Here is a 24,766-nt window from a genome sequence, read left to right on the forward strand (position 1 = left end):
TGTGACGTGTCGGGAGTGTAAGGAGTCCGTTTTCGCCCGTTTTGAATGGGTCGGTTCATAAAACAGTTTTTTTTTTTTTTTTAATTTGGGAGGTGATTTCAAGATTTTTCAATAGCGCCATTCAATAGCGAAAAATCTGCCATAAGAATCAGTTATCAATTCGCAAATTTCCGCACTTTGCAATAGGTCCATTGCGAATGTAGCAACCGTAACCTACCAGAGCTGCTATCCGTCGCAACAGCGATGGAGCTGCCATCTTGTTGAAATGTTTAATCTTTGGTCTTCATCGCTTTGAAGCAGCTGGCCTCCAGTAATGAGCAAAAGCGCAAGGCGCGTTGCTTCGAGTGTAATCTGCTGACGATGTGGATGAAAAGTGCATGCCCGAATTCAGCCGCACCGGTTTCAGTCAAATAACAGTGACATAAACGGTGACTTGCTTGCAAGGTCGCAGTTAGCACAATACAACTGAGAGGTAAGGTTTGTTTATTAATCTTCAAATGCATGATGTGAGGGGATTATTATTATTAATTGTTTTTTCAGATTTCAGTCTCCAGTGAGTAGAGAAAGTATGACAGACATCTTTGGGAAAAATTATGTGCACGGAAAAAAATTGACTTCGAATGATTTCGCGCTTCCTTTACAATGAGTCCGTTGCACTTAGAAGATACAGTTACTAAGGAAAAATCAAGGCGGTTCTCGAGAAATTGCGTTACATGCTGGAATAAATACATTAAAATTAGAGCGGAAACACCAGTTAAATGTATCTTACAGAATAATATTACCATTCAAACTTCAGAAATTTGTCTAACTCAGGAAATCTGAGTGATCCGCTTACGGAGATACGTGGTTTTGCACTTAGGCCTCAAAAAAGTTTTGTCATGACAAATTCTTATTGTAAGGAATTGTTGTATGTTGTACGTTGTAGGTTATGTTATAGCTAGTTAGTTAGTTAATTTATTTAGAGACATTCAGCAACTTAGGCTATCAATATGTCTTTACAAAGAATATTAAGATAGGTACATAATAAGTACCTATCTTAATATTCTGTACTACATATACACAAATTCAGATTTTTAAATTAAGAGAGGCAAAAAGTTTTACATGCATTTTCAAGTTTATGTCAATACATGTACCTGGCGGGACCGTTAGTAGAACGTAATTATGATCGGATAAATTCTCTGTAACTTGCTGATAAGAATTGAAGCTGCTCTTTTTACTCGTTGAGTCGCTGTTCTTACTGTGTGAATTTCCGATTGAAAGTAAGTGTGGTTTCGAAAACACTTTCATTCCCTGGAAAATAAATTAATTTTGATACATTGGGGCAACAAGTCATAGAGAGAAAAATAGCCTAAAAAAATATGTTAGTCGACGTATAAATTGGACTTCATTTTGCGATTAGGAACATCAATCTCTGACTTATTTTAGAAACCACATAAATGCGATTAGTTTCCCTATACAGATAGGCGTTTCTATGCATTAATCAGAAAAATGGACCGCATTTTGCAATTTGGAGCTATAAATTCTGGCTCATCTGAAAAAACACGTATGTGTATAGGGAAACTAATGGTACATACGTTGTTTTTAAATCGGGCCGGAATTTATAGTTCCAAATTGCAAAATGCAGTCCAAATGTAGTTTCTCACTGCAAAATGAAGTCCAATTAGTGCATTGCGTGGTTCTTCAAAAGTTTACGTGAAAAGCGAGTATTGCAGTGGGGAGTTAAAAAATTAGGTCATAAGCGATGATATTATTATATCTATAAGTATACATACTGAACAAATTGTCATTATTCAGGCGAAAAAATGTAACTGCACTTTCATTGTTGCAACATTTCTACCATAAAACCGTATTTTACAAGGAAACTGTTAGGTGTTTCTGATAGTCAATTAAAATGATTTATCCTAAGATTATACACAAAAATCAGCGACATTTTGAAGAGAAATGTGATTGTCATATTTTTAAAAATTTAAATCATTTAAGTCAATTTTGCACTTTAAGTATTTGCAAAGAGGTAAGAAAAATTTCTCCGGGAGGATTTAAGAAGTTTCTCCACAGATCCGGTCATATTTGTGTTTTTGCCATTTAATCAATATTGATCGTAGCTAATAAAACCATTTTCAAGAGTTGATTTCCAAACTTTCAATTGTGTTATTAATGTACACACTTAAGAAGGTTTGATGACGTACTTACTTGAATGAGGCCTCCTCCAATGACACTTACAGCAATATTAATGACGAATGTAGCGAAGTGCATTTCGAAATTATCGAAACATGGTCTAAAATTTGAGGCCAACCGACCGTGAATTTTTGTAGGTTATGCTCACTTTCATTAATTTTGTCTTTCTTACTCTACGCACTCCACGTGTGATTTATAATATCGATAACGCTGGATTCCGTGTCCTTCGTCTTTCAATACTTACTAGACGTGAGAGTTCGATCATTAATTAAGACTTTGTTTTAAGTACCTAACTGCTCTTAATTATTTTAATGGCATTTGCATACGTTTTGTTAGTTATATTCACGGAATCATCGACAATATTAATTTGTGCTGGAGGAGAGGGCTTTTGGGAGAGATATGTTTTAAGGGAAAAGAAAACATAATACAGTAGACTCTGGATTATCCGGCTTCGTATTATCCGGACTCTGGATTATCCGGATCGATTTTGCAACCATGTAACTACGTACGCATTCCGTTAAGTGAGCGGATCCGCGGAGAAGCGGTCGCAAGGCATATTGGCGCCTGCAAGGCTGAAGGAATACTTTACGCATTGCGCCAAACAGTGAGGTCGGCGTGTAACGCATTAGCGCCTACTAGATTGCATAAATACTCACGCATTGCGCGCTTAATCATTGTATTGTAATTTATCGTTGTCGGCTACCATTCACAATCACCATTGAGTCGTTCAGTTTGGCGTTAACCTTTTAAATTCGTGTTGGTATGTACATGATGTATATACATAATAAGAATACTGTGGTGTTAGTTGGTGGTGTTTGTGTTCACTATTATTATCTGGATTTCTTTTTCATCCGGATCGGGCCCGGCATCAATTAATCCGGATAATTCAGAGTCTACTGTATTCAAGAGAAAGTGGGAAAGCCTGTTGAATAATTCAACATCACAAATAGTACTCTACAATAAGCAAGAATGAGTAGGACATGAAATCCGTGATTTTCAAAGACCAGAAAAAGACATTTCTGAGCATTTATATAGCCAATATCATCAGTGGATCGACATATCAAAAGAACCATCAACAGTTCATGTTTACTCAAGAATGATAGGTGGAAAAGGATTAAATTGATAACTTCAATTGAGACAGAACTTACGTCTGCTAAAGTGAGACAAACATAAGCGAGACTGAGACAGAGAATGAATTTATAGAAATTCACATGGGACTCCGTTTTTGCGGAAAATCAATGGAAAAGCAGCTTTTGATAATTTTTTTTTGTTTTTTGTAAGCGAGAGCAAAAAAGTGGCGAATCTTCGCGAAAATATGACATTTAACCATCTTATTCCACCCGACCCGGCACAATCCAGAATCCAGCGGCTTCTACTCCCACCCGCTTCGCACTACCGCACCCCAACGTGGGGTGGGTTTCGTCCGTGGTCGTCATTTAGGGGTTAAACTTGATGAATAATTGGTTACCAACATTGGGGTAAGACAACTTGAACCACCAATTGGCACGCAGTAACAGTCAGCTTTTTAATTTGCCGTCGATTGATATCAGGATCTGACGTCACATGAGACCGAGGTGGCACCACAGAACACCACTTGTGGTGTTAGGCCCGAGAACGTACTAAGACACTGAAATATTAGAACGAGTTTTGCTGCCGATGATGGACCAAAAAATTCAAGGATAGGGAAGTAAGAGCTCATACAAAACAAACTGAATTTAAATCGAAAATTTGGTCAAAAGTCATTCATTATGTTCTTAGTGAATGATCGCTTTGTTTTTTGAAGTAGGAGCAATCAAGATATTTACCCCACTTTCATCGTGCGAGTCTTTCGAGATTAAAACAAATATTTACGTGGAAATGATAAGGAGGAGGTGTGTCAAAGAAAAGAAAAGTTAATTCGTATTTAAAAGTGAGTGCGCTCTTGGCAATGATTTAAACAGGATTTGAGACCCACGATGGATGGATGGATCATTTAGGTTCACTGACCATAAGGTACGCTTTTTTTATTTTTATTTCTTTAATCTGATCCTAAATTCCGAATTCTGAAAACTTTGTGAAAATTCAAATACATTCACATTATTGTTTTCCTTTCTCTCAATACCCAAAGAGAGGGACTTGCGTAATGTGAACATGCTGATATTTTTCAGTTATGTTTCTGACATTGTTTCCACCACGGTCAATAACATTGATGAATAATTTTGTTAAAATAATTTATTCATTTACTTTTGATGGGAAAACTTACAGCGTATAAGAGAAAATTTTTAAAAAATCTCATTTTTGAGTGAGTGATTGTGCAGTTGCAAAATTCTAGTATAGTCTTGAACTTAAATTACTATTTAAAGCTTCAATGCATAAAGACAGATATTCAGAAAATGTTTTGCTTAAACTGAATTGAATGTACTTTATTTCAAGAGAAATTGAATTTCAGAACTTGACTTCCCTATCCAGCATTTTGGACCTTTTTTGGACCATCAGCTCTTCGTCATTTTCCGACCTCCCACTCGATATTCTTGATATTACAAAAGATTCCCTTCTAAAAGAATCAGCAAACGCCGTTCCTTCCGCCTGCCTACGTGATCAGCGCTCACCAAAAATATATTTTCAAACGGTTCCCATTTTCGGAGTTTTCAAAACAGGGTTTCTTTGCGATTTGGTTAAAAAAAATCTGTAAAAATTCTGAGAAGCTTCCTTCACTCCATACTTTCAGAAAATTAATCACAGAAAGTGTGTGAAACCACTGATCCATTTAAGAGATCTTACCATCAAGCAAGTATAATAAATTTTGCAATGCTGCATCATTTACTGTCAAACGATAAAGCACAAACAAACTGTCAAAAATTTTCAAATTCCTCCCAAAACTTCTCCCAAAGATCTTTCTTATTTGCATTTATTTTTCTATGAAAATAAGTAAAATTTATGCTCATTTCGTTTGGAACAAATTATATATTTAGCGTTCTACAATTTCAACAGCATTGCAAAATTTATACTTTCGTGTTGAAAATGACTCCTCGAGTACTATTTTATTATTTCAAGAATATTGTTCTCGTTAATGGGTTTGACTGCATGTGAAACGTGAAAAAGCAATTACTGCTAATTTTATCAATGCACGAGCACGTGTACATATTTTGGAACTGCCGGATCGAAAAATCATTAATCCGACGATAGACGGAAGCTTATAAATTCCTATTTTTACATCGAGTCGACTAAAGAAAAAATGCTCAGGTGGACATAAGAACGTGCATCAATTTGCACATGTCCTCTCGTCGTAACCGTAGGAAGTTGAATCGTCTCATCGTTCATTTTTATATCCGCTCAAATTGGAGGAACAAAAATTCAAAACATCCTAAGAGCCATCAGGTGTAGCTAGAATAGTTAATCGTGTTTTTTAAAGTAGAAAGAAGAAGAAAAAAAACCAAATGCTCTCGATTTACCGAATTTTTATCAATAAATGTCCTCAAACTTTAGTCTTGATTTCAAGACGATAATTGTAATTCTTCGATTGGTGATTTTGCTCTACTTAACCCTAGTTTTTCAAATTGACCCAGTTTTTTTTTGTAAAAATATGTGCAACAAGGAATTTTAATCCCAGAGCTTTGTGCGGTATTATTGTAACCTTTCTCGGGTAATTTTTCTCTTTCAATGATTATTTGCAGCTCTTGAGTTTTAGAAAATATTAATTTACCCCTGATCCTTTCAAACATATTATACTAATCTCATACTTTTTTCCTTAGATTTGATCTAAAAGACAGAAAAAAAAGAAAAAAATATCCTCAGCAATATATATCTTAGAGGGTGGTCATACAACTTTCATCAATTAAAAACTGTGCAGGTTGCATACTTTCAAAATTGCAGGGTATTCTTAGAACCCTGGTGATACGTCAGGGTCAATGACGTTCATGTAGCCTCTGATGATTCATTATACGGTATCTATTGATATTCAAGCATCGCGGTTCACAAATTGCCTGACTTTCCATGAACTTTTCTGGTTCTCAGGGAGAAATCTATGATTATTTGCCATACTTTACAACACCGAAATTCAGACATCTGGCTGCAGTTTACAGTGCGGTGTGAAAATTGGCGACAGAGACTGTGAGAAAACAAGTAGCAGTGTAATGTCTGTGTCACACTCATTCCGTCATATCGGTGTGTCATATCTATTAGCTAGTGCAACTATTTTCAATCAGCTGGTTCCAAAAACGTGCTTAATTAGATGCGGTGCCACGTTTTACATAAAACTATTGTTTGTTTGTGCTGTTTTCAGCACGTCCAAAAGTATAGAATTTCAATTTGTTTATCTTTTTCAATTAGTGTTATCTTCTAAAGAAGAGTGATGCGTATTCACAATATTTAGCCTCATTCGTGAAAGTTCACTCTATGCTCTTTTACTCTCCTTTCAAACTAGTGTTTTCTAAATATATTCTATGGGTTCCGAATTTTCCAGCACTTTGTGTGTTTCTCCAGCTGTTTTCCGCGATAGTCAAGCAAGTCAGTTTTTTTATTCTTCTCATCGTATAGTAAAAATAGTATAAAAACATTATCGAACAGTATTACTACTACTGATTTGGTTGGTTATACCTTTTTGCTGATAAAAAACAAAAAAAACCCCTGGATCTCAGTCGAATGAAATTCGCCTGTTTTTGGAAACACGTGTACTTAGGAAAGTTGAGACTTAAAAGAGAGGATGAGACAATGATAATCGAAAAAAAGATTTAAATATTTTACTCGTGATTTTTTTTTAAAAAAATAAAAAAATAAAGAAAAAGGATCGAGAGGGGTTATTACAAAACCTCCGATAAGATGAATAGGTATCTCGAAAAACGGAAAATTAAAAAATTCGATATATTATTATAACGTGAATTTTTGACGGCTCTTCATTTGCGCGTGATTTGGGATTTCTGGGTCCAAATCAATTCAATCGTAACCTGTTTCAACGGAGAATCCTAACAGTGGCGTCATACTTGAATACACACAACTCCACTTCCGAAATCAAACGACTCATTTTATCAAACTAAAAGTGTTGCAAAAACGAGATAACTCCATCCGGAAGTGAGAATATCGGTCACAAGTCTACATTCCACCATCCAAGTTCACGGCCCCTCGTAAAGGGCATGCACACAGAGCATGGCGTGGAATTCGAAACTGAGAGTGAGACAGGTAGGTTAACAGTCCAAATGGCAAACAAAGCTCAATTCATTGATTGAAATTTGATTTTGCTGCAGATGGTTTGCACCGGTGAATGGATTACGCAGCGAGACTGATCAAAGGTTAAGTCAACTTTGAGCGGTCAGTGAGCCACATGCGCGGAGTGCAAATCATTCCCCTGACCATTGTGCGCTCGTCTTTGTTTGTTGACACTCGTGACATTTTGAGTCTTCGATTCGGTTCATTGAATTATTTTGATGCTGCGCTCCATTGATTTTCTTCAACTCGACGATTTCCAGGTAACTTCATGTTTCTTTCTTTTCTTCCCGTAAAACGTTTTTTATTGATAATCACACTTCAATTTCATCCTAAGATATATATTATGTAGTAATTATATATTCAATAATAATATATTTAATATAGTTAGGAGTTTCCTAAACATGTAATAGTCCTCTATGTTTTATCTCACTTATTTCTCTTTTCGTTTTTTTAGTTTTCTAATCTTATAAATTTTAATGGTTAGGGCATAAAAAGGACCCAGGACTCTAGTCCTCGACTCGTCTTGGGTTATCTTAATACCAGGAGAAATCCTACAAGTTTAAAAAAAAAAAAAAAAAAAAAAAAAAAATTGTTTATAACGAAAAATATTAGCCGGTTTTGCGGTGCAACATCTAAGAATTTCTGTTTTTCTTTTAAACTTTTATTTAAAGTGCCTATTCCTCTTGACATCCTCGTGAAAAAAATTTGAAGAATTTTTTTGAAAGAGCAAAATAAATGCATAAAAACTTACTCATACAACATTACCAGTCCTTAAAAAAAATTAAATGTGGCAGTAAAGCTATACAGCGTTGCAATCGCAGATGCATGCGTGGTTTTGCAGTTTCACCGTCAATTTGTGAATGAAATTAGGATATGAATTAAAAAATCGTTACAGTCAGGCATTTTTCTTAAGCACTTTTTGAGTGTGAGGTTTAATGGAAAGTCTTTAAGAATGAATCCCGCAACTTAATAAATTGCCTATTCACATTTTGTTGAAGAGATATTCAGTGTCATCATTTTTTTCCTAATTGAAGGACAGCTGTCTGTTTTATTTTCTTCATGGCGACTCATTGATTTTTTTGAGCCGTTTGACCGTCATCAGTAAAATTGATTAAATACTAACTTTTCACAGCAATAAGATGACAATTTATTTTTAAAAAACAAGTCAACCTCTTCCTTTTTTTAAAAAAAATAGTTCACTTTGTAAATAAAGCCATAAACCAGAATGAACCTGCCTCTGTTTTCGAATCTACATTTGACACTATTGTTTTCGTGCACAGAGCACATGGTTAAATGCAACGCAAATAGACGGGGCATTGCTCTGTGCACTTGACCTCTTTTTTGAGCATTCCCCAGGGAACAAGTGAGACTCGAAATAATTAATTCAACATTGACACTGATGAAAGATCTATTTCCCGGCCAATTTTTCCTTCCAAGTTATTCTCATGGCTGAGCCCCCTCTTCCCCCCTCCCCGCGGAAGAAAGGTTTCCAAGTCACCTAGAATATGATGATTTCTCTCATTTATTCAATGATTAAAAATTTCCCCAACTCAAATAATTTCGTTGGAACATTATTTTTGTGACCTCTCCAATTTATGAATGAGTGAAAAGTATATTTATTTACTTTTTATCTCATGGTTATCACCAGTAATCATATTTTTAACAATATTCGTGAATCATTCCTGTATTTTTTGTTTATTTTTTCCCCAACCGTTTTCTTCGAAAAATTATTTCTCAATCAAGAATTCTCCAGAAAAATTGCCCTTTGATACCGACAACTTTTAACATGTTTATCTTTTATCGACCTATCGATCCTACGTTGAAATTAGGATCCTGTGATTTTTATTTACAGGAAGATTAATTACTTCGTAGATGATTACATTTTGTGAAACTAGAGATACAATTCGAGTAAACAACTACGGCATTAGAATAGTTTCTTTTTTGTGTATATTTTTCCTTTTTCAAAAAAAAGGGCAACTCGCAATAGCCCCCCCCCCCCCCCCTCCTGCTCCTCAATTCTGCCATTCTTGGTTGCAGGGCTGGTAATTCTTACCTTGAGTGTTTCTTTCCATTTTTTAAACCTTACTTTAGCTTTTCAGAGAATTCTTAGGTAGAGGGGACCTCATCCACTTAACATCACGCCACTTCAGTTTTTTCTCTTTTTCTCACTTTTTACCACTTATCTCACTGTCAGTCATTCAAATTTTGAAAAACACTTACATTTTTCTTCTTCTTTAGCTCTTAAACCTACTTCTGGCAGAAACCCTCACGTCACACGATTGGATGTTAAAAAATAAAATGTTCTCCATCTGAATAGGTTTTTATTCTTATCATTCGTCGGTGATGTATGTGATATAGAATTAAGTACTAACTTTTGAAACCGGCCAAATTATATAGAGAGAGTGATAAGAATTTAAGAACAAAGTGAGAGAAATCTGATTAGATTTGCCGAAAAAAACTATGATTGATAAAAGCTAACGATTGGCGCAGCTATTTATACGTTTTGATCGTTCGATGCTACGAACACTGGAATAGAAGAGGGGGGGGGGGGGTGCTATCAGATGAGACTTATTTTCAGCAATTAATCTTTGTGCAAAGTGCATCCTTGCAGTTTTTTTCTGACAACATGTTTGTAGACAATGGTATTTGAGAGAACATCCTTACGGTGCTGAACAATGAATGGAGTGCTCATTTGAAATATTGTGACAAAGTTTTTAATTGTGCTAGTCAGTGAACATTTGCCAACATTTTAAATTGTAGTTCCTCAAAGCCTAAGCAGGATGGCGACTGATCAGAAGACCAATCCACCCCAATTTGGATCTGATGAAGAGATCGGGTATGTCGGTGATTCCATGAAGGCCCCGATTATTAAAGATGACTATGACCCGGACAAAGACACAGGCGATAAAAATTTGACAACGTAAGAGTTTTTCCGTTGGTTTTTCTTCCATTTTGTGGCTGAAGGTGATGTATATTATTTAATATACAAAGTAATGCATGCTCTGCACGGGGAAAACAACTTTCTGCGTGGGACTCAAAGCTCAAGTTATTTGGATTTGTGTAGCTCGCGGTGCGTACATGCAAAAACTTGTGATCCAGCTGCCAAAGTTCGGGTTACACATCGAATGTACTTAGTCCGCTACTTCGGTTGAAACCTCAATGGTTTCAACCAGAGTACTTTAGATGTGTGACTTGCACTTCGAAAGCTAGCTGGACCTCAAGTTTTCGATGCATGATCCGAAAATTTCAAAGATCCAACTTGAACTTTGGATTTTACGCACGAATTTTTTTTCTCCGTTCGGGCTACACGTCTACACATCTACACATCTCTACGGCTATCTTACACATTTAATAAATGCAATTCTCATAGTCTAGGGCACTGAAATTGAAGTCCCTGTAAGTCATAGGGTAATCAAGTTGGTAAAATAGTGCACATGATTCAGATTTGCAAGGACTCCCAGTATCCTAGACAGACTATTAGTTGCTATCATTTTTCCGCATAAACGTTATCATCCAGTGATGTTTCTGCCACTGATACCTTTACAGTATACACACACAATGTTCGCCAAGTGTGAAGCCATCGTATCGCACCCAAGCTTACCAATCCCCATTCAATATTAAAACTTCAGAATAATTCATCATGTAATTCAAATATACAATGACCTTTACAAGAGCTTGCTTGTAGAGTGGGAAGGGTTTAAAATATAAATCTCTCAAAAATATTATGCAAAGTTTTTACTTTCTTTTTTGCGTCAAAATTTACTAGATTTTTTTTTCGACGAAAGTGTACAATACGGTGCGCATGGCAAGCAGTGTTTTATATAGTGGCGAGTTTAATAATAAACTTCTTATAATGGAGAAATATGAATTGATCTCGAATAAAGTCTTCTGCACCGTGAAGAAAGGCCCTTAATTTGGAGACATATTTTCCAGTGTTGGTACCCCTGCAGTTACGCCTCTAATACCAAACATGCAACATTTCTCCCCTGGAAGTAATTATTATTTATCCACAATTTTACCTCTGCTTAAATGAATGCTATGCGCTCAACATTTTTCTATGGAATCCAATAATTGCCTTATAGAAAATAGGAACAAATCATATACATTAAAAAAAATAATTATTCCTAAAAAACCCGATATATTTATAATTACAGGTATTTTGAGACATTGATTCACATGCTGAAAGTTAGTTTAGGTACCGGAATTTTAGCGATGCCCAAGGCGTTTTCCAATGCGGGTTATTTGCTGGGCATCATAGGCACTCTTGCTGTTGGAGCCCTCAGTACTTATACAATGCAAATGCTTGTAAGTCACGCAGATAATCAAATTTTGATCTCTTCATTTTTTCTTATTCTTGCAATAAACTTTGGTTTTGGTATTTTCTGTTAACGGTCTCTGAAGACTGAAGAAAATTCATGAAGGAAACTCATGTTTGTTTAATATTTTATTTCACTGGTGGCCTCTGAGAGCTAATAAAATTGCCCACATCGCCCTGATTTTTTGAGTGTTCAAAAACTTACGGATTCCCGGTATACATTCTCTGCTTGTGGCCTTCAAAGGCTGAGGCCATTTTTGTGATTTCTTAAGACTTCTAAGAGAGTCGGTTAAGCTACTGAATTTAATGACTTTATCACGTGCGCCCCTCAAAATCTCAACAGATTGCTCAAGACACCAACCGTAATATGTTACATAGGTATATGTTATATTATGTTACGTAATTTTGGGCCATTGAGGTATAATGTGCCGTAGTCCATGGAAAATTTATATAATATAAATAAGAATAAATTTAAGAGGGTCTAGGATCTGCATTACGTTCTATAAAATGTGATGTTATTATGTTCTTAGATTGAAGACGATGTCAAGTCAAAATTCACTCTACTGTCAAGTCAAATTTGGCTAAATTCCATTTTATTTTACTCTGTAGAAGGCACCTAATTACTCGTGTTAATTCTGATATGACCCTGATTAACTCTAAATTAATTTCATTTTCTCTAAATTTTAGTCTCCTCTGCTTATTTGACTTATCTTAAATACGGAAACAGAATATTATTGTTTTGAACGATGTAGAGGAGGAGAAAAATATTCAAATAAATATTTAAAGTAAAATTATTTGTAGTATATTTATACTGCATTCCTAGGTATTTCCTATGACCTTCAAAAATCAATTCCCACCAGACTCATTAAATTAAAGTATAAAAATGAGAGTTCAAAGACACTTTAATCGCTTGAGTATGGTCTGATCGTATTATCCCTGGCTGCAATCAATGGTCATCAATCAAATCTGCGTGAAGTGTCTGTTGAAACTGATATCAAAACTATAAAGCCATTAATTGGAATTATTTATTGCATTTCTATCCATTACCACCAGGTGCGGTCAGAATATGAGCTGTGTAAAAAGCGACGAGTTCCCAGGATGACGTATGCTCAAACATTCGAGGCAGCATTTGCAGAAGGACCCAAGACATTTAGACCTTTAGCAGGAGCTGCGGGGTTTGTATTTATACAAATGTGCATTATTTTAGTCGAAAAGGAAAAAAGTCGAAAGACTCTTCATGTTAATATTAATTATATTTAATGATGCGTCATTATATTGTATGATACGTTAATTTTAACTTAGTGTAACATCCTCCTCTGCACATGTGATTGTTTTTTGGAAATTTTTACGACATTTCTTCCTTCATATTTTTTACTACTTTTTTCAAACACCTTTCCTGACTGATCATGGAATTTAAAATCATTTATTCAGATGTAATATACACCTTTATTCTCATCGATTGGAGTTCACTGAGATAATTTTACCTAATTAGGTCGCTTCAGTATCCTCCGTATGAATTCATCGCCGGGAATAGAGACTGGCTTCATTAACGGTCCGTCCACTTTTGTCATTATTTTATACAACATCGGTTTTCAAATTTTAAATATTTGTCTTTTCTTACAGGGTGGCGTGCAAAATAATTCTCTTTTTGTTTCAAGGCGGTGCTTGTTGCGTGTACATTGTATTCGTGGCTGAAAACCTGAAAGCGGTAAGGGGTTTTAGTGGACATAGCCCATTTCACTTATAATTGTAATCAAATTCTGATATAATTTACCTCGTGAGCTGTCTCCATTTTTATTTTTTTCATTTCTTATTGATGCTCTCGCTTAGCATAATGAATCACGAAAAAAGCAGTTAGCTCGATTCTACCTTGTTCTTCGATAATTTTGACTTCAACTGAGAAAAACAATAATCGAACTAACCAGTTTCTGATGTATAGCTATTTGGTGTTACTTCTTGATCAATAGTCTGATTCCTGCTCTGGAGAGTTTACGGCCATTATACTGTCAAGCCGGTGAATGAAGCATCACTGAAAAAAATTGTGTGCTGTTTCAGCACCTAGGATGTCAAAAATGTGTCTGGTGATCCTTAGATGCTACCATGATTGCCCGCGCAATTGAATTTGGATTCACAGGATGTAAAATTACCTGCGGGGGCAGCAAAGGCAGCATCTTGGGATCACCAGGCACTTCTTTGACATCCTAGATGCTAAAACAGCATATTACTTTTTTCAGTGATCTTATCGGCATCGATATGAGGGGAAAATGGACAAATATCCCTGATCATGACGTCCCAATCGACATAGCATCGACATATTCCATCTCTTTCTAACTGATTCGTTTATGAGGTCCCTCAGATTCTGCACTACTGCCTCCTTAGAAATGTTTGCCGATTGTCAAGCTCAATAAACGTTGCCGTTATAATTCCATTAATTTTATTAATTTTTTGCACAAAAGCTAAAATGTTTAAAATTCCTTTAAAAATTGAAATTTTGCTACTCTAACTTATTATGACGTTTGATGTGCCAAAAAGAAAGTAAGCCTTTCAGCAATAATGGTTTTTCTTTTGTTCATTTTAGGTGGGAGATCAGTACTTTGGCAAAACGGATATCCGGCTCTACATGGCATACTTGCTGGGGCCTTTGATCCTGATCTGTTGGTTGCGTAACTTTAAATATTTGGCACCGGTGTCGTCTTTTGGTAACGTAATGACGTTGATTTGCTATTGCATCACGTTTTACTATATGCTCTCTGATTTACCGAGTTTCTCCACCAGACAAGCGGTCGTTGAGTTGGATCGGTTTCCTCTTTTTATCGGAACGGCTCTTTTCGCGATGGAGGCGGTTGGAGTGGTAAGTTTTTTGACAGATCTCTACGATGAACATGTTTTATTAAAAATGTATCACAAAAAATCTCTTGAGATGACATTGTTGATTGTGAAAGATGAAAGGATTAAGGATGATAGTTGTGATTCCAAAAATATTTAAGGTTGAAAGATTTAGTCACAGAAAAAATAGTACAATTTACATTACGTTCACTGGGTTTCTGATACGGTCACACTGTATGGTAACATTTGCCCGTGGGTTGTCTGAGCATCAATCAATTCTAGTGGACCTACTTCAGGATTGCAAAGGGACACGTTAAAAAGAACATACTTTTCATCCTGTCCGCACGTATAAGCGTAGCAAGGACAATTTTGGTGGAAAGAGGGAGGGTGAGGACCAATTTATTCTCTGTTTGGCATTAATTGACTCATATATCAAGACTTTTCTAGGAGGAGGAAGGGACAGTTTTCTCGGGAAGGGAGCGGGAGATGGCCCTTAAGTACCTTCTTTGCTGACAATGAGCCCATGTCCATCACATGAACTAAACCTGAAAATCTCTCGCTTAGAATAACTGAATAAAAATTCCATTTTTTTTTTTTTGGTGGTAAATTTAAGGTCGCAAGCTTCCCCTGTCACGAAAAATTATGTCAAAGACAAATCTTATCCTTTCTACACGGAATCAATTAGAGGGATAATTATGGGATGAATGGTAGAAAACGGGATAAACCTGGGATGAGGACATTCATTTTAGCCTGTTCAGAGGAATTGTAATTCGGTCATTTTACAAACAGGTCGAATCGAGGAATCCTCCAACTCAGCCTTTTGCAACGGAATGGGGGAGGGGGGGGGGGTTTAGCAGGGTAAGAAAGCAAAAAATAACTTCTGGGTACTCGCCATTCAGTAATGCATGACTTAGAATAAGAAACAAACCTTTATGTATAAAATGTCCAGGCAAACAGCACTAAACTCATTTTTACACAACTTCATTTCATGGTTCCGTGCCGCTCCTGCGAGCCTCTCTTTCACCTGACGATGAGCATTGGTTTCCTGAACATCGATGACTTATACCTACGATTGAAATCTGTGATACAGGACAATATGTTAAAAAATGTCATTTATGAGGGAAAGCGTTCAACGAAAGATAGAGACAAGAAGTTCAAAACGCCTTCAAATTGTCGCATATGCAATCCAACATTACCTACAAGTTGATTAAATTGCGTTCGTCGTTAATTGAAGGAACTTCGAAATCTAGGATAACGAACCGTGCTTAGGAAACACGCCGCCGCATGAACATTCGTTTGTTGCCAAGATGTCCTCTGTAAAATATTCATTTTAAAGGAAAGTTATGACTATTTTTCCTCGAAATATTCAGATACTTCAGATTTAATTGCGAATAAAATTTGCTGATAGAAAACTGAGAAAATTTTCACACGTTTCCCTAAAATTCGTATTTTTTCATAGAGACTTTGCAACATCTAAAACACACACCACACTAAACCACAACCAACTACGGCATGTGAACTTTGGTTCACATGCCGTTCTTTTTTAGTGTGGTTGTGGGGCAATAAGTGAAATTGATAGACGAAGCTATAGACAAAGAAGACAAAGGAAAATGGAGCGATCCTATCGGTCGAAACGGGCGATACTTATAGACTATTCTTCCAGTCCTCCTTTGTCCATGGCAACCACGCACTTCTACCAATAGAACCATTTCATTTTCCGTGTATCTTCTTTGTCCATCGCTTTGCCTACCTATTTCAATAATCAGCCCGCAAAGTAGTAGTGCAGGCTCCAACTTTCCAATTCTTTCAGGTGATGCCTCTGAAGAGTGAGATGAAAAATCCGCGTCAGTTTCGGGGCTGGTTTGGTGTGCTCAACTGTGCGATGGTACCTATTACGATTCTCTACCTTTTGGTCGGTCTTGCCGGATATCTGAAATATGGAGACTCGGCAAGGGGCAGCATCTCACTCAATTTGCCGGATAATGAAGTGTAAGTACCGTTTCCATGTCTCTTTAAAAGTTACTGAGTAAATAATCGCTTCCCGTAGGCATATAATATTTTCAAGGAGGCGCAGCGAAGGACACTCAAACTGCCGATCTCTCTCACTCAACTTCCCGAATAATGGACTGCGTTATAAGCAGAAAAGAGCCAAGCCACATCAGCTGTTGCCAGATTTAATTGGCCAATTTAATTTTTATATGAAAATGGTTGTGCGGATTTTTGTGCAAACTTTCGTCCATTTTCTGGATATTGCGAGGCAAATTCCATAAAATTGTCTAAAGAATTCGCACAAACGTTCTCTTGTAAAAAATTAAATTGCCTAATTAAATTTGGCAATAGCCGATGTGGTTTCGTTCCTCTCTGCTAAACGCGGTCCTAATAAAGTGGCTCATTTTCGAATTCATGATTATTTTATTATTACACGGTCAAATACCTCTCGCTATGCACATATAACGGGCTACGACAAGGCGCATAAGTTTCGTTTTTGGAAAAATTGAGATATTATTGATTCAAGTAAAACTAATCTTATTGCATGTTCTCTGAAAAATTTGCTCCGGCATTCCAATTTCTAAGCATCAAAAAATCAGTTTGAACATCCTTTCCGCTATAAGGATCCGTGCAATTTCGGAACTTCAAACACGTATTTCTCGAAATAGCAAAAACTGCACTTATGCACCTTTCCACCAAGCCCCTCATATGATATTTTCAATTATTCATAAACAGAAAGTTACTTTTCAGACCACGAATTAAATTAGTGCAAACCAGTGTAAGTCAGGGCCGTATTAAGGGGGTGGCCACGTGGGCCGCGGCCCATGAAGGCAAATTTAGGGGGCGGAAAAATTTGCAATTTTTTTAAATGTAGGTATAAAAAAAATCGGATTCAGAAAAAAAAATTATCAATGAGGAAAGGGGACAAACTCTCTTTCCTGAAAGTATAGTAATTTCTAATTTTGTCGTTTTTCGGTGATACAAGAGACAGCATCTTAGTTAGTCGAGTTAAGGGAGGAACTAAACACGCAATTTGGCCAGGAGCTTAGCGCAGAGAGGAATGATGACGAGGACTTGAGATGAAAAGGACAAGCTCTCGGCGTGGCGGTCGGTATATAACACATGTTAGCGCCTACAAGACTGCATGAATACTTTACCCATTGCGCCAAACACAGTGCGGTCAGGGGCGGTTGGCGTGAAACGCATAGCGCCTACAAGACTACAGGAATACTTCACGCATTGCGCCAAACACAATTCGATCAGCGCGGCGCAGCGGCGGAAGTTAAAATTATGAAACCACATTTATGTTTGTTCTTTCATAATTTTTTGGTTCATTTCTTATAAATGGAGGACCTTGTCCATACAGAGATAGGTTTACGGAGCTTAACTTTCGCGTCAAGTTCCGTGAAATTTTGCTAGTAGTGTTGACAGGGCTTTCGCAAAAAATGTATCCAACACGAGTAGGTAAACGCGTCTTATGCACCCCTCCCCCTCCGGCACGATCACTTGATGGTTTTTATTGATGTTTCAAAACGAATGAGAAGGGGGCGGCAAAATACAAGCGGCCCATGGGCGGCAAGTAGGTAAATCCGGCTCTGGTGTGAGTTATATAATTATATTTCTACTTGATTCCTATTATAATAAGTTTAAACGGTCAAATAGACTAGTTTTCTTGAATAAGTAAAGCAAATGCTTACATACTAATCCAGAATATACCCATGCTAGTTTAATTAGACCATGCTCTCTAAATTCAACTCCAATCTATCATGCTCTCGGCGCCCTAAATTATGTTTAGCTTTCTTGTTTAATGTTGCAGTCCCGCTCAATGTGTAAAAGTAATGCTGGCCTTCTCTGTCTACATTTGCTACGCAATCTGCGCCTATGTAACGTTTCAAATGCTGTGGGGTGATTATTTGGAACCAAAATTTGAAGAATCGAGGAAAAAATTAGTTTACGAATACATCGGAAGGACATTACTCGTTTTAGTGACATGTAAGTGTTAAAACATTTTGAATTTATTTCTTTTAAGTGCGACTGTTTGAATGGATATCCCTATCCAAGCAGTTTGTGTACTTCAGCTGAGCCTGGTTCGAAGCGTTTCACATACAATTCATTTCATCCGTGACCATTATCAGGAAAACTAATGTCACTGACCAAAAACTCGTAATTAAGCTGATTGTCAGATACCCACACCATTTCTGCTGGAAGCATTGTCAAGGATTTTGGCACAAAAACATAAAAACATGGCAAATTTTGATCAACCCGGAATTATGACTGTATAAAGTTTAGAGTGCAGTACAAGGAACATTTTACTAACGTTTGCTGAAGCCTGAAGTAGAAGAATTGCATCACAAAACGCGTTTTAATAGCGCAAAAATAACTCAACACGTTTAATACTTATGTTTTGAAGCACAACAGTTTTTTTTGAAACTGAATTCACGATTTTTCCAACTATATTGAAAAAAGAATCTTTCTCCCAAGAAATATATTTCCCAGCATTCAGGTCCCTTTTCCTGTCGAAAGTCGTACCATAAAATATCGATCAATTCGTTTCTGCACGTCATTTGAAAAAAAATTAATGTTAAGATAGGTCTTTCTTAAAATTTACTTGTAATCAGCGTGCGTATTTTAAAAAATTCTATATTTTTCGTAAAGTTCCTCAGAGAAGTCTTGTCTCTGAATCATTTTACTTACAGTGGTACAGTGCTACTACAGTGGTAAGATTGTGTAATTTTGCAAAAATATGTAAATATGTTTTAATACTTAAAGGGAAAAATAAAAACACCTGATCTTGTATGCTTGCAGTTGGACTGGCAGTTTCGATCCCGAACTTAGAGTTATTCATATCGCTGATCGGCGCCCTAGGATTGGCGAATTTGGGCGTTGCTTTCCCAACTATAATGGAGTTGCTCACACGTTGGGACAAATATCACGGCTGCGTTTTCGCTCTCTTTTTGCTCAAAAATATCTGTCTGTTATTCGTAGCCGTTTACGCATTTTTCATTGGAGGATCCACCAGTATTATCAACATCTACAAGAAAGTAATCGTTGGCTCGTGATGTGCGTATTTCATAGGATTTATTGAAATCACTCCGTCCAAAGACTGAAAATTTGGAACAGTTTTCAGCCAATCTGATTTCTGGTAAGAATACGTTGAAGGGAGCCGTGGTCTTGGTTTGCGTGCAATATACATGAAGAACATCAGACTTGGAAAAGTTTGAATAATGATTATTCTTTATGATTTCCATGGCAGATTATTCAGATGATGATTTTACTCATTTCTCCTGGTTTCATGAAACCGTTAAATTGTTTGAGCGATAAGATATACCTGTGATTTCATCTCATCTAGGGTTATGAATTGCTGGTGGGTAGAAGCTCATTTTTTTTAAATACTTACGTGAAGAGTGAAAAATCGAGGTAAATAAAGTGTGTAAGGAATGTTCCTTTTCTTCCTAAATTAATTTTTAAAAAAAAAAAAAAAAAAATATGACCGAGTCAGTTTCTAGCGTTCCAAAAAGTCATGAATGCTTTCTCGGAAGAGTTAAATTTTTAGCTCATATAAAAATTAAATCAAGAAAAACGAACAAAAAGTTTATTTTGTTTATCATATAATGTTAACACTATAGATCTCTATCAAAGATAATCGTAAAATTTTATAGTTTTTATTTATTAGAGCAACTTCACTAACGATTCATAGTGCTTGTTCTTAAATTATAATTTCATGTGTTGCCTGTGTCTACTTTATATATTTACGAGTTTTACTTCGTAATTTTTGAAAGATGACGTCGACTTTTAGTCGCTCCGGTAATAAGCATGAAAGAGTAATGAGTAAAAAGTATCGATTGTCGTCAAGCAAACTCTCAAAGGTGAGAGTTACTATGAAGTTGAATTAAAGACAAGATCTTGGACAAAGACTTTTGTTTTACGTACGATACACTGCATACCTGTGTAAATGAAGGCAAATTAATGAAGGCACTTGATCACCTGCAATATTCCAAGCAGAGTTGATATTCTTACCACGGTTCATGCAGCTAACTGCGATGAAATTCTTACAATCAGTAATTTAAACTGTTTGGTTCATCGTACTCTAATGACATGACATATCAAATCAAAATTTAGAAATGCCTGATCAAAATGAAAAATTGTTGATAATAGATGTCCAAAGACGTATTTGTGCACCAAAATTTTAACAAGCAGTATTTATCAGTTATGTTGAACTTTTTTTGCAAAGATCTGCGTAGAATATTAAAAACTTTGATGGTTCAAAATGTGTGTTGGGCGTTGAAAATACTGTAATCAGCTGTTCAACAGAAAAAAAAAATCTAGGAGCTTTGCTGGAAACCTGCCACCAAACAGTTAAGGTTCTATTATGGTTTTTGGTTAGTTATGAATGTATTTTACTCAGCTGACTGGCGTAAAAAGACAATGAACAGACCTGAACATCACTAATTCAGTTAATATTTGTGTATTTTAAAAAAAAAAAAACAAGTTAAATTTTGTTTAACCATTTTGTTTTTACAGATGTGCTGATAATTAAAGTAACTATCCACAACTCATTCCGTGTTAATTTTCATCACTCTTAAAATACCGTCAAATAAATTTGTAAAATCTGAATTGTCTACTGTAACGGTCAAATGAGACATTTTAGTCTGTAAAATTTTGAGGACTCGCCGAGTTTTTCTTCTCTTTTTTCCTTAAAGTAGTAGTATAGTAGTAGTAAAGTTTCCTTCGATAAAAACTATATTTTACTGGGGAAATTGTGAATATTTGTTTCCAAAATTTTTAGACAATTTTGTACGCAATTTAATCTAAAACATCACAAAATTTTAAAGAAAAATGTGCGTGAATGTCGTCAAAAATACATCTTTTATCTAGGAAAATTTGGAAGAAATTGGAGGTTCATACGCCGAATTTCCTTAGCACGGCAGAATGGAGATACGCCCTTACGTCAGAGGAGTGACGAATTGAACGGAGTCATATAAATTAATTAAGATTCCTAAATTTGAGACAGAGAAACTTGGATACAGCAGAAGAACACGATTAACAAGCTGAAAGACTACACTCGAGAATGACTCCTCGGGCAGTTTAAAATCCTTACGGATATCCAAAATATCATTTATATCTGTCCGTGAACTTGGAATGTGTTGGCGACCAAGATTCTTATCAGACGCCACACTGCGCCTCTACCGCCTCGAAACGATAGCCGGACATTGGTTGACGCAACTTTCATCCGAACGGATTTAAGCCAAAACAGCCCAACTGCATTTCACGTTGCGTAATTATCCCCACGGTTTTCTTTTTTTTAAAAGAAACCAAACAATAAAACTTCCCGAAATTTTCCGGGTATTTGTAATGGTTCTTAACTATCATACTCACATAATGTGAAGTCAAAAAGTTGCTTAGTTTTCTCGTAAAAAGTCGGAATTTATGAAGAGATTAGGCAACGTTCGATGCAGTTGGGTTGATTTTGGTTGATGCCGCCTGTTTGATTTTAGTGGAATCACTTCGCAGTAGAGAAAGGTGTTGGTTCATAAAGGAATATGGCGTGTCAAAATTCTTCATTGAGCGACTTCCGTTCATCCATTCAGGATTCAAAAGATCATTATGAGAGTTAGGAATGGACCGAGTATATCAGAAAGGAGGCAACTCAAATTTTCGAAAAAATCAAGTTAGGAATGTTTTTGAGTTTCTCTAGTTGTATACTTACTCCTGTCAAAAACTCAAAGTCGAAAAGAAAAAAATTGTTTAGGGGGTTAAAGTTTATTTTCTCCATTGAGTTTTGCGGAGGAATAAAATCTCAAACCTTTTTTTCTAAGTTTCAACTTAATAACGTTACCCTCAAGAAATAGACAGATTCGCACTTTAAAGATCTTCTTATCATGAGTCTTCCGTCACTTAACGTCGTTGAAGTTTCGCGTTGCATCTTCTATATCACCAATTGAACAAAAGAGGAAGAAACCAAGGGTGTCACTGCCACGGTGGATGACGTCTAAAACCCGAATTTTCAAAGAGCGATAGCTCGGTTAATATTGAACGTAGAAAGTTGTGGTTTGTACAGATCTTATTATTTTTAGATAATCTACAAGAATCCAGCATCAAATCACCAGGGCCGGATTTAGGGGATGGCCACATGGGCCGCGGCCCATGGCGGATTTTTTTAATTTAGGTATCAAAAAAAGAGAGAAAAAAATTGGATTCAGAAAATAATTTACAAACGAGAAAAGGCGACAAAATCTCTCATTTCCTGAGAGTAAAAGTATAGTAATTTCTAATTATGTCGTCTTTCGGGTATAGGTACAAGAGACAACACCTTTAATTAGTCGAGCTAAGAGAGAAACCAAACACGCAATTTGACCTGGAACGGAGCGGCGCGGCGCGGTGGTCGGCATGAAACGCATAACGCCCACAAGACTGCATGAATACTTCACGCATTGCGTCAAACACAGTGCGGTCAGCAGCGGTCGGCGTGAAGCGCACAGCGCCTACAAGACTGCACGAATACTTCACGCATTGCGTCAAACATAGTGTGGTCAGTTTGTTCTTTCATTATTTTTCGTTCATTACTTATAAATGGAAGGCCTTGTTCACATAGAGAGAGGTTCACGGAACTTAACTTTCGCGCAAAGTTCCGTGAACTTTTGCTGGTAATGTTGACAGGGCTTCGCAAAAAATGTGTCCATCACGAGTAAACGCGTCTTATGCACCCCTCCGCGCTGCACGTTCACCTGATGGTTTTTGTTGATGTCTCAAAACGAATGAGAAGGGGGCGGCAAAATACAGGCGGCCCATGGGCGGAGAGGAGATGAATCCGGCCCTGCAAATCACGGTTCTGTGACCAGCGCAACTGACCCATTTGCAATGATTCTTAGCAAAGTGCTCACCCCAACATTCATCAGTCATCATCAGGCGAATTTCTTACTCAACAAGATGTTCATAAATCATCATTAGGCAACAAATAGAGATGATACCCGAACTTTACTTCCGCCCAGTGTTCCCGGGTGCTCCGTGTGCGAGATCCGTACGCTCTACCGCTCTCCGTGCTGCTATTGGCTGAGCGTCATTCTGTGACGTCACGCGTACGGATATTTTAAGATAGGGAAGCGTTTTTCCCATAAGATTTTTGTCCGTACGCGGTCCGTGTCGGTATAGGGAATGTCCGCGCGGCACGGATAAATCCGTACGCCTGGCATCACTGCTTCCGCCTCACCAAATGAAATTATCTGAGGGCGTCCATAAATGACGTTAGGGTCCTAGAGAGGAGAGCTGAGGGCTCAACAGGTGCCCTTCCAGTGCCTGACAAGGGGGAGGAAGACCACGGGCCAACAGATAACGTGATGTCAGATTTTCGGTAACAGTTAAAGCTGTTCGAAGCCTAAAAAATCTGAAAATTTCAGAAGTTGGAACGGTAAAAACTTATTTCGATGAAAAAATAAAAACAAGCGGGAAAGTTCTAATACTGTCGTATTATAAATCGCTCAGGTGTTAGTAGATGTATTTAGTGAAGAAAGGACGTATAAACTCCGTCGACTAGGCTGGGTAATGGAAATAAAACATCAGCTGATAGCAAACAAAGGTTACCAAGGAAATCGTAGACGCGTTTTTTCGTTTCCCGAAAATGACAGTCACCGTTGAGCTCATCAGGCGCGTTTTTTTTAAGCTTCACTTGAGTTCAACGATCAATTTCGATAAGAATTACTCTACCGCTAAGAAATTTTCTTATAGACAAACGATCGAAACTACCTGCGCATTACGTTAAAAGCATAAAATACAGTTTTCACAGCTTTATTTATTTTAAAAATGGACCCCCCCCCCCCCAAAAAGCCTACACATCGATGAGCTGGTGCGCCATTTAAACTAATTAGCACTAGTATACTAGTACTCTAGAGGCAAGTCGAAATCAAAAAACGCTGCCTATCGGCTAAGCTCTTAAAAATTGATAAGGTTTGCACGCAGTTGCGTGCACAGCCTCTGAAAAATCGTCGAATCTTCCTTTTGATAGAAAATGAAAATTTACTTTCCAAGACCATGAAATTTTATTCCGCATCTCTAGGAGGGTAACGAACCCAGCGAGCGGGAGAATCCCTGGCGAGGGTGGCCGGTGCGGGTCCCTGTTACGTCAAACCGCAGCGCGGCGCGTCGTGCCAATAGCGCACAGAGCGCGGGGCGCTGAGCGGCGCGGCGCGGCGGCGGCGTCGGTGCTGGACTCGGAGGCTGGATCAGAAAGAGAACAATCACGGTTTGAAAGTGAAATGACTTGAAATGGAAAGCTTGCATCTCCCC

At 37.1% G+C, this 24,766-nt stretch overlaps 2 protein-coding genes across 6 annotated transcripts in view; one reads left to right on the forward strand and one right to left on the reverse strand.

Annotated features, from left to right (window-relative positions):
- The window catches only part of LOC109032438 (uncharacterized), a 14,325-nt gene extending 4,683 nt beyond the window's left edge, over nt 1-9,642 (reverse strand). Inside the window, exons 1-2 of one of the 3 annotated variants that reach the window (XM_072300806.1) lie at nt 9,410-9,642; nt 1,134-1,290 (exon numbers count right to left, since the gene is read on the reverse strand). In XM_072300806.1, coding sequence (XP_072156907.1) covers nt 1,134-1,287 — 154 coding nt within the window. In that variant the 5' untranslated portion in view covers nt 1,288-1,290; nt 9,410-9,642. Of the gene's footprint in view, nt 1-1,133; nt 1,291-1,772; nt 1,803-2,190; nt 2,653-9,409 lie in introns of those variants that run through there. The other 2 variants (XM_019044567.2, XM_019044577.2) reach the window with 2 other exon arrangements.
- Nucleotides 320-21,042, forward strand: LOC109032417 (proton-coupled amino acid transporter-like protein acs). Of its 3 annotated transcripts, none has more exons than XM_072300805.1 (10): nt 320-472; nt 7,395-7,616; nt 10,117-10,276; nt 11,511-11,661; nt 12,725-12,846; nt 13,295-13,379; nt 14,250-14,522; nt 16,308-16,486; nt 18,303-18,478; nt 19,292-21,042. In XM_072300805.1, the coding sequence occupies exons 3-10, from the start codon at nt 10,137-10,139 to the stop codon at nt 19,543-19,545; spliced, it is 1,380 nt and encodes a 459-aa protein (XP_072156906.1). In that variant the 5' UTR covers nt 320-472; nt 7,395-7,616; nt 10,117-10,136; the 3' UTR covers nt 19,546-21,042. The 3 variants fall into 3 exon arrangements, with proteins under 3 accessions (XP_072156906.1, XP_072156904.1, XP_072156903.1); XM_072300803.1 differs by lacking the exon at nt 320-472 and adding an exon at nt 4,008-4,167; XM_072300802.1 differs by lacking the exon at nt 320-472 and adding an exon at nt 6,507-6,660.
- The last annotated feature ends 3,724 nt before the right edge of the window (nt 21,043-24,766 follow it).

The sequence above is a fragment of the Bemisia tabaci genome, chromosome 5 (assembly GCF_918797505.1).
Source record: "Bemisia tabaci chromosome 5, PGI_BMITA_v3".
NCBI lineage: Eukaryota > Metazoa > Arthropoda > Insecta > Hemiptera > Aleyrodidae > Bemisia > Bemisia tabaci.